The following is a 16,979-nucleotide window of genomic DNA, read 5'->3' on the forward strand; positions in this document are numbered from 1 at the left end:
AAGAGTATCCATTTGGGCAGCTAAAACAGGAAATCTCAATTGGATGGCTCCCCTCCAGGGGCAAACTATCTATCTATCTATCTATCTATCTATCTATCTATCTATCTATAAATGTTTTAAATAAATACATAAATAAACCAAGAAAGGGCAACTTAGAAGTCCTTGAACAGACTCAGAAGCGGAGTGGGCAGACCAAGACAACCTGGCAAAATGGCACTACCTAAAAGAATCCTCCACCTTGTGCAACTGTGGAGCAGAACAAACAACTCTGCATCTGTATGCTTGTCTGCCATGTCCTGCCTTATGTACAAAGGAAGAATTGCTTAAAGCTACAGACAATGCTGCTGCTGTTGCCCGTTTTTGGTCAAAATTGTTTAGCCACTTGTGCTCCCTATGTTTTATCAGTTTTATACTTATTTGTGAAATGTTTTTGGCACAAAATAAATAAATAACACTTATTTATTTTGTGCCAAAACATTGCATAAATAAGTCTCTTAATCATAATATGGTTCTCCATTTCAAATGAATGTCTCTATACAGAAGACTCAAGGTGGCAAAGAGTGTATACTTGTCCTTTTTCTGACATTGCATTTTATCTGTAGCATCATTATGAATACCACTTTTTCTCACTAGGCACAATGAATTTGACTTCATTTCTGGCACGCGCATGAGGAAGTTGGCCCGTGATGGTGAAAACCCTCCTGATGGATTCATGGCTCCCAAAGCATGGAAGGTGTTGACAGAATACTACACATCCCTGGGAAAAAATAATTAATTTTTGTTTTTACCAAAGAGTGCCTTCGTTTTTTCAAAAAAAAATGAGCCCCCTTCTGTTTTGATTTATATGCTATTATACTTCATCTACTTTGATTTGTTTTCCCTACTGTATTTTGTGGGCATTTTCTTCATGAAGTCAATAGTGGTTCTCGTTCGACTGTTTTCCACTCTGAATTTACTAGAGTCTTCTACACATTTCAGAAGAAGAGCCACAAAGGGGATTTGATTGTACATAGACCAATGTAGATTTAGGGTATGGGAGTGAAAAGCCATATTATGATTTGTCAAGAGCCTTTGGGAACTGGGGCGTCTCAATTATGCAGTTGAAAACTATTTATCTGTTCTTTGATGCTCTTCATTGGCTGCAAAGGACAAACAAGCCAGACATAATGGCTGGTGCTGAATTCCAATTCTCTCTTTCTATTTTGCAAAACAACACAGCTTTTTTACTTCCTTTTCTGGGTATTTCGTGATACCAGCATGTTTTATTTTGATTTTCCATAGAAAGATTGGGAATTGGTACCCCAAGTCATCAGGGTACCTCCTTAAGTGTAACAATTCACAACATTCCATTTTTTTCCACTGTTTTAGGGCACAAAAAGGTTTACAGGTTGAGCATACTTGTATCAGGAATCCCGACATCCAAAATCATCCATATTGGAGGCTGAGATAGTGCTTTCTCATGTTTCAACATATGCAAACATGCCCAAAATGAGCTGTGATGGCACAATGGGTTAAACCCTCGTGTCTGCTGAACTGCTGCCTTGAAGGTTGGCAGTTCAAATCTGTGAGATGGGGTGAGCTCCCATCTGTCAGCTCCAGCTTCCCATGCGGGGACATGAGAGAAGCCCCCTGCAGGATGGTAACACATTTGGGCACCCCCTAGGCAACGATTCTCTCACACCCACAATTTGCTTCTGACATGATAAACAATGCCCAAAATATTAAAATATTGTGTATATAATTACTTTCAGGCTATGTATATAAAGTGTGTATGACATATCAATGAATGTCCTGTTTAGATATGACTTCCATCTCCAAGATATCTCCTTAAGCATATGCAATTATTCAGAAATCTGGAGGGGAAAAAACCCCTAAAATATGGAACACTTCTGATCTCAAGCATTTTGGATGTAGCCCCCGGTGGTGCAATGGGTTAAACCCTTGTGCTGGCAGGACTGCTGACCAAAAGGGTGGCAGTTCGAATCCAGGGAGTGGGGTGAGCTCCTGTCTGTCAGCTCCAACTTCTCATGCATGGACATGAGAAAAGCCTCTGACAGGATGGTAAAACTTCCAGGCGCCCTTGCAGACGGACAATTCTCTCACACCAGATGCGACTTGCAGTTTCTCAAGTCGCTCCCGACATGAAAAAAAAAAGCATTTTGGATTAGGAATACTCAATCTGTATCATTTTAGGATGGTGATTTTTCACTGCTTTAAGGAAATTGGAGGTTTCTGGGAAGTGTTTCAAGGTTGAGTAGTGGTGGCAGGGTTACCGCAAAACATTTTTCTGCCTTTGGCAGAGATACAAGTGGTACTCTTCCCCAAATCAAATTGCGCAGGTCCCTAAGCCAGGCATTTTACTACCTAAGGTAAATAAGAATCTCTCCCCCAATTTATGAAATAAAATTGGATTGTGCTAGTCATTTGTCTAAGCACTGGCCCAAAATCCAAATTGCAAGTTTCAAAAAATAAATCAGGATTTCCTTTTTTCTCTCTATGCAAACGAATAAAAATCATTTGCAAAGACTGTGAAACGATTGCCTTGTTTTGTGTAGCAATTGTTCAACGGTGACAGTTTTGTAGTCTTAACATTATAGTACTGAATGCTTAAATGTTACCAGCTTGTAAAGCTTTTCAATCCTTAGAACAAAAGAACTAAAAATGTGTCTTATTGCACACACTTTGTGTAAATCGAATGCAGCCTTTGGACAAATCATCCCAGGCATGCAACCTGCACTCTGTACTTACATGGGGGCCACACTGCACTAAAGGTATCGCACCCCAACAGTGCCAGGTGGAGGGCTCCCATTGCAATATTGCTAGCTAATGTATATTGACAACAGTGCCTTTTATAACCAAGCCCTCTGGAAGGGACCTTGAAAACCGATGTAATCTTGCCATTTTTAATTTAACTGAATTTTTAAATAGTGCTGATATATTTTCTCTTTTTAAAAAATCTGATAATACTATGTTCACGATCATGTCCAAATACATGTGTTGTACTATTCCTTTTAAATTTGAAAGCCTGTAACATTTTATAGCATATTTATTACAGACATCAGACTGGAAATGTATGCCTTTGCTGATACTGCTCTTGAGTAAAATAGCTACTGAATTTGGTCTTTTAATAAAATTCACTTTTAGCATCAATAAATATTTCGCCGTTTATTTCCTCATGAGGTTTTATTCACATATCCAAATTGCTGAAATGTGTTCCATATTCCCTGAAGTCATGCTGCAGGGAATACAGTCCATGCTGGCCACATGACCTTGGAGGTGTCTATGGATAATGCCAGCTCTTCGGCTTAGAAATGGAGATTAGCACCAACCTCCAGAGTCAAATATGACTGGACTTAATATCAGGGAAAAACCTTTACCCTTTACCTTTACCTATTCCCTGAAATATATACAGCTAAAGCACTGTGGTGTCATGAAAAAACTTTGAAATCCTTAACAGAACACCAACAGGATTGTAAAACATCCAGGTGTCCCCTGGGCAACCAATTCTCTCACACCAGAAGCGACTTGCAGTTTCTCAAGTCGCTCCTGGTACAAAAACAACAACAACAAACAACAGAATATTGACAACTGCAACTGTGGGTTTGACTTTTACAGGGGGGAAGTTTTCAACATACATGAGAAGTGAGTAGGATGGAGTCAGCACTGGAAACGTTCACTAAATGTTGGGTTGGGTAGAAATTTTCTAAATAAATAATAAGGACTAGCATGGGCATGTTATACTGAAGCAACATTTCTACAGGAATGAAGACAAAAAGTCTGAGAAACATAGATCTGCCCCATTAACAGGGAGCAAGATTTAAAGGGCACTTGTATTCATGGCTAATTCATAACATACCTTAGTATAAATATAAATAATTAAAAATATGAGGAGCTTAAGCTAAAGGATTTGAAATTGCACTGGTCACTAAGCATGGTTAGGTCCAGTCGGAATCTTCATTATTCAGAATAAAGTTGGAAAAATTACCTTTTTGAAGCAATTTTGAACTTTTTAAGGAAACCGGAAGTCCCCTTGCCCTTCTGAAGCTAGTCTCGCCATTTTTTTCCAACTCAGGAAGTGAGTCAGAAATGATTCAGCTTTTCCCCCGCTTCTGGTCCCTGGCCTCGGCTCAAGCCAAAGAAGCCAGTTTTAAACCAGAGAAGGGTGAATTTCTTCCCTTTGCTTTTCCTGCTTCTAGCTCAAGCCAGAGAAGCCAGTTTTAAACCAGAGAAGGGTGAATTTCCTCCCTTTGCTTTTCCCACTTCTGGTTCAAGCCAGAGAAGCCAATTTTAAACCAGAGAAGGGTGAATTTCCTCAGTTTGCTTTTCTCGCTTCTAGCTCAAGCCAGAGAAGCCAGTTTTAAACCAGAGAAGGGTGAATTTCCTCTGTTTTCTTTTCCCACTTTTGGTTCAAGCCAGAGAAGCCAGTTTTAAACCAGAGAAGGGTGAATTTCCTTAGTTTGCTTTTCCCACTTCCAGTTCAAGCCAGAGAAGTCAGTTTTAAACCGGAGAAGGGTGAATTTCTTTAGTTTGCTTTTCCCGCTTCTAGCTCAAGCCAGAGAAGCCAGTTTTAAAGCCAGAGAAGGGTGAATTTCCTCCGTTTGATTTTCCAGCTTCTAGCTCAAGCCAGAGATGCCAGTTTCAAACCAGAGAAGGGTGAATTTCCTCCGTTTGTTTTTCCCGTTTCTAGCTCAAGCCAGAGAAGCCAGTTTTAAACCAGAGAAGGGTGAATTTCCTCTCTTTGCTTTTCCCACTTCTGGTTCAAGCCAGAGAAGCCAGTTTTAAGCCAGAGAAGGGTGAATTTCCTCCGTTTTCTTTTCCTGCTTCTGGCTCAAGCCAGAGAAGCCAGTTTTAAACTGGAGAAGGAATTTCCTCTGCTTGTTTTTCCTCGCTCTTGGAGTAAAACAACTACTTTCAAAGTAAAGATCACCCAATGAAACAGGAAATAACACTTTCAAACCATTAAAGAAAGGATTCAGAAGTCTCAGAAGTTTCAAAAAGTTTTGAACATTTTTTTCTGTGAAAATCGGAATTGATTTTACAATCAAATCGCCAGCACTCCCTACATTCAAAATGAGTTTTGAACCATTTTTTTTTTTTTTTGGATCAAACAAGCCTACTGGTCACCAATTTTTCCACGGACATGGTGCTGGCCAGGGAAGAGGGTTGTTACAACTTTGTTCCAGGCCCAGAGACATGTTGGTTGAATACTGATGGCAATAGATTAATTTACACTGATGTTAAACCAAATCCAATAAATCCAAATCCAATTCTTGCCTGACTGCACAATTCTGATCCAAATATTGCCTTCAGCAATTAGCCGAGTGCTTTCCAAACATTTCATGTTGATGACACACATTTTAGACACACATCATTTCATGCAAACCAGAGGTTAAACCAGTGGTTCCCATTTTTTTTTGTTGACCAGGAACCGCTTTGACCTGGGACCACTTGACCAGGGATCACTCTCTGACATTAGTACCAAAAGGGTTATGAATCAGTTTTTGGTCAACTTTAAATTCGGTTTTGTTATTTGGAGTGCTAATTCAGAAAACTGCATTGGATAGACCACATCAGCTCTAGTTTCTGATACAGAACATACGCCATCCAGTAGTCGCCATCTGCTCACCCACAAAAAATCACATAGTGCCTCGGCACCACAACAGAGTTTTGTGAGATCAGTCGCTCTGGTAGCAATGGTGTAGTAACAGTCAGGCCGTAGACCATATTTTAGTCCTTGCGGACCACTGGTGGTCCACAGACCACAAGTTGGGAACCACTGGGTTAAACCCACCTCTTTATGATATGTAGACACATACAAAGGCGATGCTGGACTTTGGGCCACACATAGCTTTATTTCTTCTCTTCCCATTTACACAAAGCCATTGTGGAGAGTGTACATGTAGCTTTGCGTGATCCACAAAACTGGACGAGAAGCTCAGCTGTAGCAACATATAGAAAAAACACAGGTGCAAGTGTTCTGCTACAATTATGTCACATTTATTGCTTTATTATCTATTCAAATGCAGTCAAGACCACTTATTTTTGGATTTCGGAAGGTGCTCCTACAGATGCCTGCAACAATTAAACAGACTTAGTTATGCTCTTTGATTTTATCAAGAAGTCAATTTTGGTTTTGAGATATAGCACAAGTGTGCCGAGTGACCAATTGTGTTGTTTGCTGCCTACATTTTACAGCCACATCAAAGTCTCCAATAAGTAAACCTTCAGATAAGAAAGTCCACTTATGCAAAGTGAAAATGTTTACGTTTCAAAATAAGGATCTATAATGACAAATTTCAACTTTAGTATTCTGAAGACCACCTTGGACTTGTTTTCTAGATCTTCTGTTAATAGTGGATGAACAAGCAGAAACAGCCACTCAATGATACACATATGGGTCACGAAGCAGGAGCATGGCAAAGAACGGTAGTGGCGAGTGTGATAGAAATTGAAAGAATATTCCAAAAATGGTTAAAGATGATTTTCAAGCATTGGGAAACATTGACATAGAGAAACATGGACCTACAAGAATCTTCGCTGTTTGAAACTTCTTCTGCGCAAAACTTCACGGAGGAGAAACATCCAAACAGCCAAGTGTGTTGTATACAAATTTGTGCAGAAATAAAAAAAAAACCATAGTATTCTCTGTGTAGAAAATGCTGTCCCGTGGACAAATGCTCAAAAATTCTAAGTATTACACTACATTTGCCACTTTTTAATATGCAGGAACATTTTGTTTCCCGTGAAGAAAAATGCTTTCTGTGCAAAAACAAAACAAAACAAAACCCCTAAATGCAAATTTTGTGCAAATAGTCTTCAAAACGTGAACAGTTTCCAAAGACTCTCACCATACTAGGAAGAAAATGCTTCCCCTTGAGAACAAAATTAACATTGCATCTTTAATGTGCAGCTCCTCAATGTTGTTGGAATGCAATTCCCATAATTCCTCACTATTGTCTATATTGGGCAGAGCTGATGCGAACAATAGACAAGCATGGAAGACCGCACAATCTCCAGGAGAATGTGCATGACACGTATATTTGTATGACTGAATTTCACTTTTTAAAAGTGTTATATGTATTGAACCTTAGCATGTAACTGAAGTTTCACATGTTACATCACATGTTTGTGGGAAGTGGGGAATAGCGGTCTGCACTACTATGATTAGGAGGTAGGACCCAACTTAGTATTTCCAACTACCTAAAACCACCGGTACAGTTGCTCCCAACCCCCCATATTTACGTGTTTCACTTTTTTGGACTAGATTTGCAGATTTAATCAGGGATCCTTATGCCCTTCACTGAAACTCTATGGTCAGCAGCTGGCAGGGATGAACTATAGAGTCATGATGGAGGACCTGGGGATTCCTAGAGATGTGTTCTCTCAGGTAAAAATACGATGCTTATTTATTTGCCTTTTTGTTGTTTTGTGGGTGTCTTGTGCTCATAACCCCTGAAAATTGTGGAGAGAAGACAACAGACTAAACAGATCAGAAGAATTATCTCCAGCATAGATAACTGAACCTAAACTACCCTTTTCTGTTGTTAAAATGAAAGGGAAGCAAGTTATAATTCAATTTTTAAAAAATGATTTTTAAAAACCAAGAGTAGACTATCTATTTATTGTTTTTGCAACCCCTATCCCGAGAGGTTCCCAAGGATAGAAAATCTGACATTCCATGCACTTCCCTTCAACCACCATAGTTGCCCACTCTTGGCACTGAGTAAAATTAAACATAATAATAATTCAAAACCAGGGGAAAAACTTAACAGCTGTTCTACAAATATAAAGTAAGTTCATGCTTATAGCAGCCACATGAGAGGCAAAATGCTGCTACAATATATTATGGGGAAGGGTAGAACGTAAAGAAAAAAAACTGAGTTAAAAATGGCATTACAAAAATGGCGAGATGGAGTGAGTTCCCATCTGACAGCCCCAGCTTCCCATGTGGGGACATGAGGGAAACCTTCCACAGGATGGTAAAACACCCAGGCATCCCCTGTGCAACGTCCTTGCAGACAGCCAATTCTTTCAAGCCAGAAGCAACTTGCAGTATATTCTCAAGTTGCTTCTGACATGATTAAAAAAAATAAATAAAAGTCAAATTCACACAATATTAGTTGTACTGCATGGTACTTCACTACAGGGGAAAGAAGTGCTTAAGGTTGAGAACTTCTCCCCAACCAGGTAGAGCTTTTGCATAGACCTTCCATACTTCCCTAAAGCGCATATCTTGGAAGTCGGGCCATTATATTTTTTCTTAAAACACTGTAATATTTGCATTTGAGAATGAAAATTGATAAAAAGGACCTTTCAGATAAAACTATTCCCCCTTTTGAGCAAGTTCCCAAAAACCATAAACTTCTATCAGCACACATCATATATCAAGAACAGAAAGAGGATGCAATAATTAGTGCTTTTCATAGTATGAAGGACTGCTCGATTCTATAAGATGAATACTGATTACTATTTGTTGGCACTAAAGAAACATGGCCTCCAACTGCATACAGATATATATGAAATATATTGGAAAGGGGGTGGGGAACAAAACTAGAGGAGCATCAGCCAATGAAATATTCCAAAAATATTTTCCATTATAGAAGTCCATTGGAAACTTTGCAGTGGTTCCTGACTCAAACAGTAAATCAGGCCTACAAAAGCTAAGTAAGTACTGCTGGAAATGAGCTTAGACTAGACAGGTTGGTTTTTTTCCCTTAGTAAGATCATCTTAATTTCCTTATAATTTTTTTTTAGTTTTAATGTAGTGCCACAACCAGATCTTTTTCTACTGTGTTTTTGCTAATAGGCACGTTTGAATTCCGTGCTAGCTTTTTGTCACCAAACAGCACATAATTCAAAGCTGCTTTTGATGGTTGTTGGGCCTACAAACACTGTATGGAATATTGCATGGAGGCTGCTGTAGATGTGGGGCAAAAATAGACCTCTGCTTTGCACAAAAAGAAGAGTTTTCTACTATACAGTGCAAATTAGTTCTCCTGTGCACGCAAAAGACACTCTTGCTGAATTTCCTGAGTCGCTACAGCCTTTGGTCAGTACAGAACAGTGGTTCTCAATCTGTGGTCCTCATATGTTTTGGCCTTCAACTCCCAGAAATCCTAACAGCTAGTAAACTGTATTGTCGAAGGCTTTTATGGTCAAAATCACTGGGTTGTTGTGTGTTTTCCAGGCTGTATGGCCATGTTCCAGAAGGATTATTTCCTTACGTTTTGTCTGCATCTATGGCAGGCATCCTCAGAGGTTGTGACCTCAAAACTTCTGAGGATGCCTGCCATAGATACAGGCGAAATGACAGAAGATGGCCGTACAGCCCAGAAAACACACAACAACCCAGTTGGTAAACTGGCTGTGAGTTGTAGGCCAAAACACTGGGGACCCACAGGTTGAGGACCACTGGTATAGAGAAACGCAATTTGGAAACAGCCTTGAAACATGTCTCCCTAAAGAAGAGGGGAAGAAAAACAACTGGAAAGGTGATGAAAACTTTTACAAATCAGGCGCAACACATCCCCCACAAAATTAATGGCTTAACTTCCATTGCTTTTATCTAGGTGTGGGTTTTTTTTTTTTTGTGCTTATGTAGTATTTTAAGACACAATGAAATTAATGTATTTGGTCACAAGAAATAATATCCAGTAAATCTGTTCCTGCTGAAGAAAATTGTGGTGAGTGTACATATATGTTTGGAATAGGTGTAGAAGGCATAAGCTAGGACTTGCTGTTATGCCAACATCCCCGTATAAAACTCTTCTTTTGTAAGTGATGCAAACAAATAGTAAGTGATGCAAACTCGATAAAGTGCCCAAGTAATGTTATTGGTTTGCATGCAGTGGTTTCACTGATTGAAAGGAATGAAATAAAATAGAAATGGGAGGATAGGCAGGGGAAAAAAGCCATTCATTATCCTAAAACACAGGCATTCATGGTCATCAGAAATAAGATGGCAAACAATAAATTTAAGACTATACATAGCAAGTGCTTGGCACAATTTACCTATAGATCAGTGGTTCTCAACCTGTGGGTCCCCAGATGTTTTGGCCTTCAACTTCCAGAAATCCGAACAGCTGGTAAACTGGCTGGGATTTCTGGGAGTTGTAGGCCAAAACACCTGGGGACCCACAGGTTGAGAACCACTGCTATAGGTGGCCGTGTCCCAGGATTCATTTGTGCAAAAGCTATTTACATGAATGGCTTCCTAAAGGGTTTGATAAGATGGACACTCGCTACAAAGCAATGCCATCTCTGTGCTTATGCGCAGTGTGGCTGAAATCCACAAGTACATGGACATTAGGAAATATTCTAAAGATTTTTTTTTATTTTTTTTTTTTGGAATTTGTTCTGTAGAACCAGCCTCTAGAGCAAGCATGGATATTGGCCCTCCAGGTGTTTTGGACTTCAACTCCCACAATTCCCAACAGCCTACCAGAGGGCCAAAGTTTGCCCATGACTGCTCTAGAGGTTCCCATCTGTAGAATAGAGATAGTGGTTTCTGAAGATTAAATTTAAGAAAAGAGCAACATTCCCTTTCTTAAAAAATATACCCACAACCACAGAATATCCCCCCCCCCCCCCAAGTTGTTCAGTCATGTTCAAATCAACTACACACAATTTGGGGACTTTCTGTGGCCATTTTTGGAGAGGAATATCAAGAAAAACTATTGGCATATAGACAGACATGCTTTATAACGCAAAGATATGTCTTGCCACTCCCTTCTCCCACTTTAGGCTGAAATATCAGTCGATGGAGATGGGAAGGCCTGGGAAAAAACCCTGAAAAATGAAAGAAAAAAAGTTTTCTGTTTTTTCTGGGAAAATTGAAAAGTGTATAGAACAAGTATGGGTGAACCCAGGCCCAGGGTCCAGATGCAGATTTGAGCTCTGTTCTCAGGCCCTCCTCTCTCCCACTGCACCATCAGCATGAGGATGCTGCGGCCCACCGCATCCTCATGCTGAGAGGATGGCTGGGGCAGCCACACATGGCCTCAGCACCAGTCCCAGGAAGAGCCTCTTCCTGGCCTGTTGGTACTTGGTGGCACGTTCCCCTTCTTCCCAGCCTCTGCCCCCGTTGTTGAGGAGTGTGGCTCCTCCTCCTCCGCCTCCCCTTCCTCCTCCATCACCTTCCTCAAGGGCAGCTTCCCCCTTGGAAGGTCGCACTGGTAAACACACTGCCACAAGGAAAGGGCTTTCAAGAGGCGGCCCATACTGTGGTCCAAAGGAGGACTACAGGGAAATTAGGTTTTTTGAAGGGGGGATTTTGGCTTTTTAAGTCTCTTCTGCTGTGTTTTTCGGTGTTTTTATGATCGATGGACACTCGTTGGCCTGATAGGTGTATTTGTCCAAATTTGGTGTAAATTCCTCCAGTGGTTTTGAGTTATGTTAATCCCACAAACGAACATTATATTTTTATTTATTATTATTATAAGGAGCAGGAGGGAAGGGGAAAAGTAGAGCCGAGGGAAGCCATTTGCCAAGAGAAGGATTTAACATGCCCTGCAGGGTCTCTTTCCCTTCTCTCTTGCTCCTGTTCTTCTTTCCAAGGGGGAACCTACCATTGAGGAAGGAGTGGCTGTAAAGGAGTAGGAGGAAGAGGAGGCAGAGAACTCCATCCCAGTCTGCCCATCCTGCTCTGGCCCGCCATGCGGCCCTCAAGTTAGAAAGTTTGCCCATGCCTGGTGTAGAATATGTTCTTTTCCAATGATAGTTAATATCTCTACAACATTTTATTCAAACTATGTAACAAGAAGAAGACCTTAATGAAAGATTTTTGAGGATTTTTTTCCATCTACACACTCCCCCGCCCCCCAATTTTTCCAGAAGAAAAATGACTTCAGGAAAAAACCTTCCAAAAAATGACTTCAGTTTTTCCCAATTTCCCCAGGCGTTCACATCTCTAGTCTGGCCACTTGAAAGAAGAAAGTTCTGACTGAAATGAAACTCTTTGTAGAATAAATGTGATATATATATTGTTGTGAATAAATTATCATACACCATGGACGTCTTGTGTTTTTCTTAGTCACAAACCATTTTCAACTTGATCATTGTTTTTCTTTCATGAGGAGGGGAAATTTAAGAGCAAACCAGTCTGATTCGGTTTATAAAGAACATCCTGTGCTTTATACAAAGTGGTTACACCATAAAGTAGCACCTGCAAGAACAGTGAAGTAAAGCTATGAACCTAAACGACGCAATGTTAGAATCAGCCAGTTACATTAGTATTGTTTTTTTACATACTTTCCAATGCTTTCTGTTAATATCCAAAAAAGAAAAAAAAGAGAGCTCATGACAGATTTGCAACACTTTGTTGTTTTGATTACAGAAGTTGTAACTGGTCACTCTACAAGATTTTTTAAAGCAGGTCAAGAAAATTAAATTCATTTTGGGTTGTTGTAGGTTTTTTTGGGCTATATGGCTATGTTCTAGAGGCATTCTCTTCTGACGTTTCGCCTGCATCTATGGCAAGCATCCTCAGAGGTTGTGAGGTCACAACCTCTTGAGGATGCCTGCCACAGATGCAGGAAAAATGCCAGGGGAGAATGGTTCTAGAACATGGCCATATAGCCCGAAAAACCTACAACAACCCAGTGATTCCAGCCATGAAAGCCTTCGACAATAAATTCAATTTTAATATTATCCCTGAAAGACATCTCAATGTTATCACCTCTTCCATTAAGGACATTTGAAAGTTATTAATTCTAATTATCGACTGGAAGACGCATGAAGAACTTCCTCCGTTTAGGAAGACTGGGGGGAGAAAAGGAACTAAGCAAAACTTTTAAAACAATGTACTTAATGCAGTGATTTGTGTTGTGACCAATTGCAGCTGCTAGCAAGCACTACAGTAGTAAAAAAGAAACTTGTAACAGGAGCATTCCTGTTGACTATTTCTCGGAAATAATTCACAATTCAGAAATAGAAAAAATAAATGTTGCCAGTGCTCCACCCTGCTTAACCCTGACTGTACAAAACATATCTTTTTAAAAAAGGAAAGAATAACAATTTATAGGATTCGTAAAAAATCAAAATGTTCACAAAGTGTTTTCTAGCTAAATAAATGGCACCAGCGGATCCCACGAGTTAATGTTGCGAAAAGGAGGTCGGATTTCCCTGCATTCCAAGAAAGAAAAAAGATAATTTCCAAAAACATGTTTTCTGGCTTTGCATTAAGGTAACTACACAAAAATAGATAAGCGTGTGCTGAACCTTTTAATCATCTGATGCACTTTAACCCAGAAAACAAATGCAAAAAAAAGAAAAAGGCGGCTTTTCATATTCAAGTTATCTACATATTATGTCTGTGTATCAAAACTGCACACTGTCTCATACATATGTACATAGGCTCTGCTCTGATCCTCCGTAGACCATTATGCCACACTAGAACCCACTGACAGTCGGCTTTTAAGGCCACAACAAGGAAACAAGACATTGCTTTTGAGCTGGACTACATTCTTCCATGCCATGATCGATCCCACAGGCCGTATCCAATTTTGCAAGATTATTAGATTTCAATAATTTAGGTAACAGCATATATAAAAACAATTCCAGAAACACTTATTAAAAGGATATTCCTGCTTCCAATTGATTTCCACTATTTACGTGGCATAACCAGTCCCCAAAAGAGGCCATAGGCCACGGCTTAGCCTTAATCTAAACTGACGTGCATTAGAACGTTCTGATTCGTTGCCTCCTTGGACTTCCTCATTTTCTCAATTGCCCGTTGCAGGTCTTTCTGTTTCACTGGACGGATTTCATCATCGTCATTGCTTTAAGAAAAAAAAGAGCAGGGTAACAGATTTTGCAAAGGTGTGTGTTACTGAAGTGGGCAGGCTTTCTTTATAGCTCTTTCTTCTACCGTTTTTCTTGTATACCTTCTCTCTCTCTTTTCTTTCTTTGCTTTCCTTTCCCCCTTTTTTCTCTTTTCTCACTTTTTCCTCTCTCTCTCTCTCTCTCTTTCCTTCCTTCAGTTCATCCATCCTCTCTTCCCTTCATACAGGTAAGCTCCTTCACTCCCTTTCTTTCTCAGTGACATCACAGAGGGCCACTTCACCCAACAGCCAATCCTTCACCTAGTCACAGCCAATCTACTTCAATCCCTTCCTCTTCCCCTGGTCTGGCCCTGAAAGGGGTGTTCTGGTTTGTTCAAATCCCTCAATGATTTTAAGCTGAATAATGAAGGGTATATGTACCAAGTTTGGTCCAGACCCAGATCCATCATGCCATGGAGGAGTCTTATTTATTTATTATTTATTAACTTTATTTGTACCCCGCTAGCATCTCCCGAAGGACTCGATGCGGCTTACACAGGCCGAAGCCTCAAAACACAATACAGTAAAACAACACAACAGTAGAAAACATAGCAAATCAATAAGTTAAGCAAGCAATAACGACAGTAACAATACATCATGACACTTTAAAACTGGGCCGGCCAGCGCAGTGGGGTACAGGGTTAAAAGTGCTAGAGTGGTAGGAGGAGCATGGGAATAAAATAGTGCGGTGTGCAGTAATGTTAATTGTGCTAAAGTGCTTCTAGGACTTGGGTGGGGATTCCTAATCTGAGAAGGCACATCGGAACAGCCAAGTTTTTAGGTTCTTTCTGAAAGCTGCTAGAGTAGGGGCCTGGCGAAGCTCTCTTGGAAGGGCATTCCAAAGTCGGGGGGCCGCCACAGAAAAGGCCCTGTCTCGTGTCCCCACCAGGCGCGCTTGCGACGTGGATGGGATCACGAGCAGGGCCTCCCCAGATGACCGGAGCGAGCGTGTGGGTTCGTAGGTGGAGATGCGGTCACGCAGGTAGGGTGGTCCCAAACCGTTCAGGGCTTTGTAGGTAAGCACCTGCACCTTGAATTGGGCTCGGAAAATAAATGGCAGCCAGTGGAGCTCCTTGAACAGGAGGGTTGACCTCTCTCTGTAATGAGCCCCAGTTAGCATCCTGGCTGCTGCCCGCTGGACCAGTTGGAGTTTCCGAGCCGTCTTCAAGGGTAGCCCCACGTAGAGCGCATTGCAGTAATCCATTCTAGAGGTGACCAAGGCATGGACCACCCCGGCCAGATCAGCCTTCTCGAGGTATGGTCGCAGCTGGCGCACGAGTCTCAATTGTGCAAAGGCCCTCCCGGATACCGCCGACACCTGAGCCTCAAGTGTAAGCGACGAGTCCAGGAGGACACCCAAACTGCGGACCTGTGGCTTCAGGGGGAGTGTAACCCCGTCCAGCACAGGTAGCCACCCTATACCCCGATCCGGTTTACGATCGACCAGGAGGACCTCTGTCTTGTCAGGATTGATTTTCAGCTTGTTCTTCCTCATCCAGATCGACACAGCGGCCAGGCACTCGTCCAGCACCCGGGAGGCATCCTTGGCATTAGGTGGAAAGGAGTAGTAGAGTTGCGCGTCATCCGCATAGAGATGGCACCCAACTCCAAAACTCCGGATGACCTCTCCCAACGGTTTCATGTAGATGTTAAAAAGCATGGGCGACAGAATAGAGCCTTGCGGGACCCCACAGGTCAATGGCCAGGGGTCCGAGCAGGCGTCTCCCAGCTTCACCATCTGGGTTCGACCCTCTAGGAAGGACCGGAGCCACGATAGAACTGCGCCCCCGAGGCCCATCCCAGAGAGACGACCCAGAAGGATACCATGGTCGATGGTATCGAAAGCCGCTGAGATGTCCAAGAGAACCAACAGAGTCACACTCCCCCTGTCCAGCTCTCTGCGGAGGTCATCCACCAAGGCGACCAATGCCGTCTCGGTGCCATGACCAGGCCTGAAACCAGATTGTGACCGATCTAGGTAGTTGGTATCATCTAGGAAGCCCTGGAGCTGGGAGGCGACCACCCGCTCCAGCACCTTGCCCAAAAAAGGGAGGTTGGAAATTGGCCTGTAGTTACTCAGCACCGTGGAGTCAAGGGAAGCCTTCTTGAGGAGTGGGCGAACCACAGCCTGTTTCAAGGTAGATGGAAAAATCCCTTGCTCCAACGATGCGTTGATAATCAATACAAACCAATCAACCAGCCCCTCCCTGGCTGATTTAATGAGCCAAGATGGGCACGGGTCTAGGGGTGAGGTGGTCGCTCTCACAGCCCCAAGAATCTCCTCCACGGTTTCAGGAAGAACAAGCCTAAAAGAATCCCACAAGGTTGGACAAGCAGATGTCTCCGTCACCTCTTCTGGAACTGCGATGAAATTGGAGTCAAGCTCAAGGCGTATCTGGGCGACTTTGCCTGCAAAGTGGTGTGCGAAATCGCAACACCGAGCTGCTGGGTCATCAGTGACCCCCTCCACCACAGGTGGGTGGAGGAGTTCCCCCACGACCCGAAACAGCTCCGATGATCTATTTGCTGCAGACGCTATCCGGGTGGTCGTGAATGATTTCCTGGCCACCCGAATAGCCACGGAGTAAGCCTTAAGAGAGGCTTTAGCCCGTGCTCGATCAGATACGACCCGAGATTTCCTCCATTTGCGCTCTAGCCCCCTTCTCGCATGCTTCATCACGGCCAGCTCCCCAGTGAACCAGGGAGATGGCCTGTCACGACGCAACGAGATGGGGCGTTCGGGTGCGATCACATCTAACGCCCTGGACATCTCCCCATTATAGAGAGACACCAAGGCGTCGATGGAATCGCCAGGCTCCAAGGCAGGAAGAGCCCCAAGATTCCTCAGGAATCCATCCGGATCCATCAGTCTCCTAGGGCGGACCAGTTTAATCTGTCCTCCACCCCTGCGGAGGTTGAGAGTCGCAGCAAGTCTAAAACTGATCAGATAATGATCAGACCATGACACCGGAAGGATGTTTTGATCTTCCACTCTAATCGTTTCGTTGTCCGCCACAAAAACAAGGTCAAGAGTATGTCCAGCTTGATGAGTGGGACCAGATATTATTTGTGACAGCCCTATGGTCGTCATGGTGGCCATAAAATCCTGAGCTGCACCAGAAAGGGTGGTCTCGGCGTGGATGTTAAAGTCTCCCAGCA

At 42.3% G+C, this 16,979-nt stretch overlaps 2 protein-coding genes across 4 annotated transcripts in view; one reads left to right on the forward strand and one right to left on the reverse strand.

Annotated features, from left to right (window-relative positions):
- The window catches only part of PAPSS2 (3'-phosphoadenosine 5'-phosphosulfate synthase 2), a 77,915-nt gene extending 74,761 nt beyond the window's left edge, over positions 1 to 3,154 (forward strand). For both annotated transcript variants that reach the window (XM_067465716.1, XM_067465717.1), the window contains one exon: positions 634 to 3,154. In XM_067465716.1, the coding sequence (XP_067321817.1) occupies positions 634 to 775 (142 nt within the window). In that variant the 3' untranslated portion in view covers positions 776 to 3,154. The remainder of the gene's footprint in view (positions 1 to 633) is intronic.
- An 8,950-nt stretch (positions 3,155 to 12,104) lies between these two features.
- Positions 12,105 to 16,979, reverse strand: part of ATAD1 (ATPase family AAA domain containing 1) — a 29,333-nt gene continuing 24,458 nt past the window's right edge. For both annotated transcript variants that reach the window (XM_060768777.2, XM_067465718.1), the window contains exon 10: positions 12,105 to 13,778. In XM_060768777.2, the coding sequence (XP_060624760.2) occupies positions 13,658 to 13,778 (121 nt within the window). In that variant the 3' untranslated portion in view covers positions 12,105 to 13,657. The remainder of the gene's footprint in view (positions 13,779 to 16,979) is intronic.

The sequence above is a fragment of the Anolis sagrei genome, chromosome 3 (assembly GCF_037176765.1).
Source record: "Anolis sagrei isolate rAnoSag1 chromosome 3, rAnoSag1.mat, whole genome shotgun sequence".
NCBI lineage: Eukaryota > Metazoa > Chordata > Lepidosauria > Squamata > Dactyloidae > Anolis > Anolis sagrei.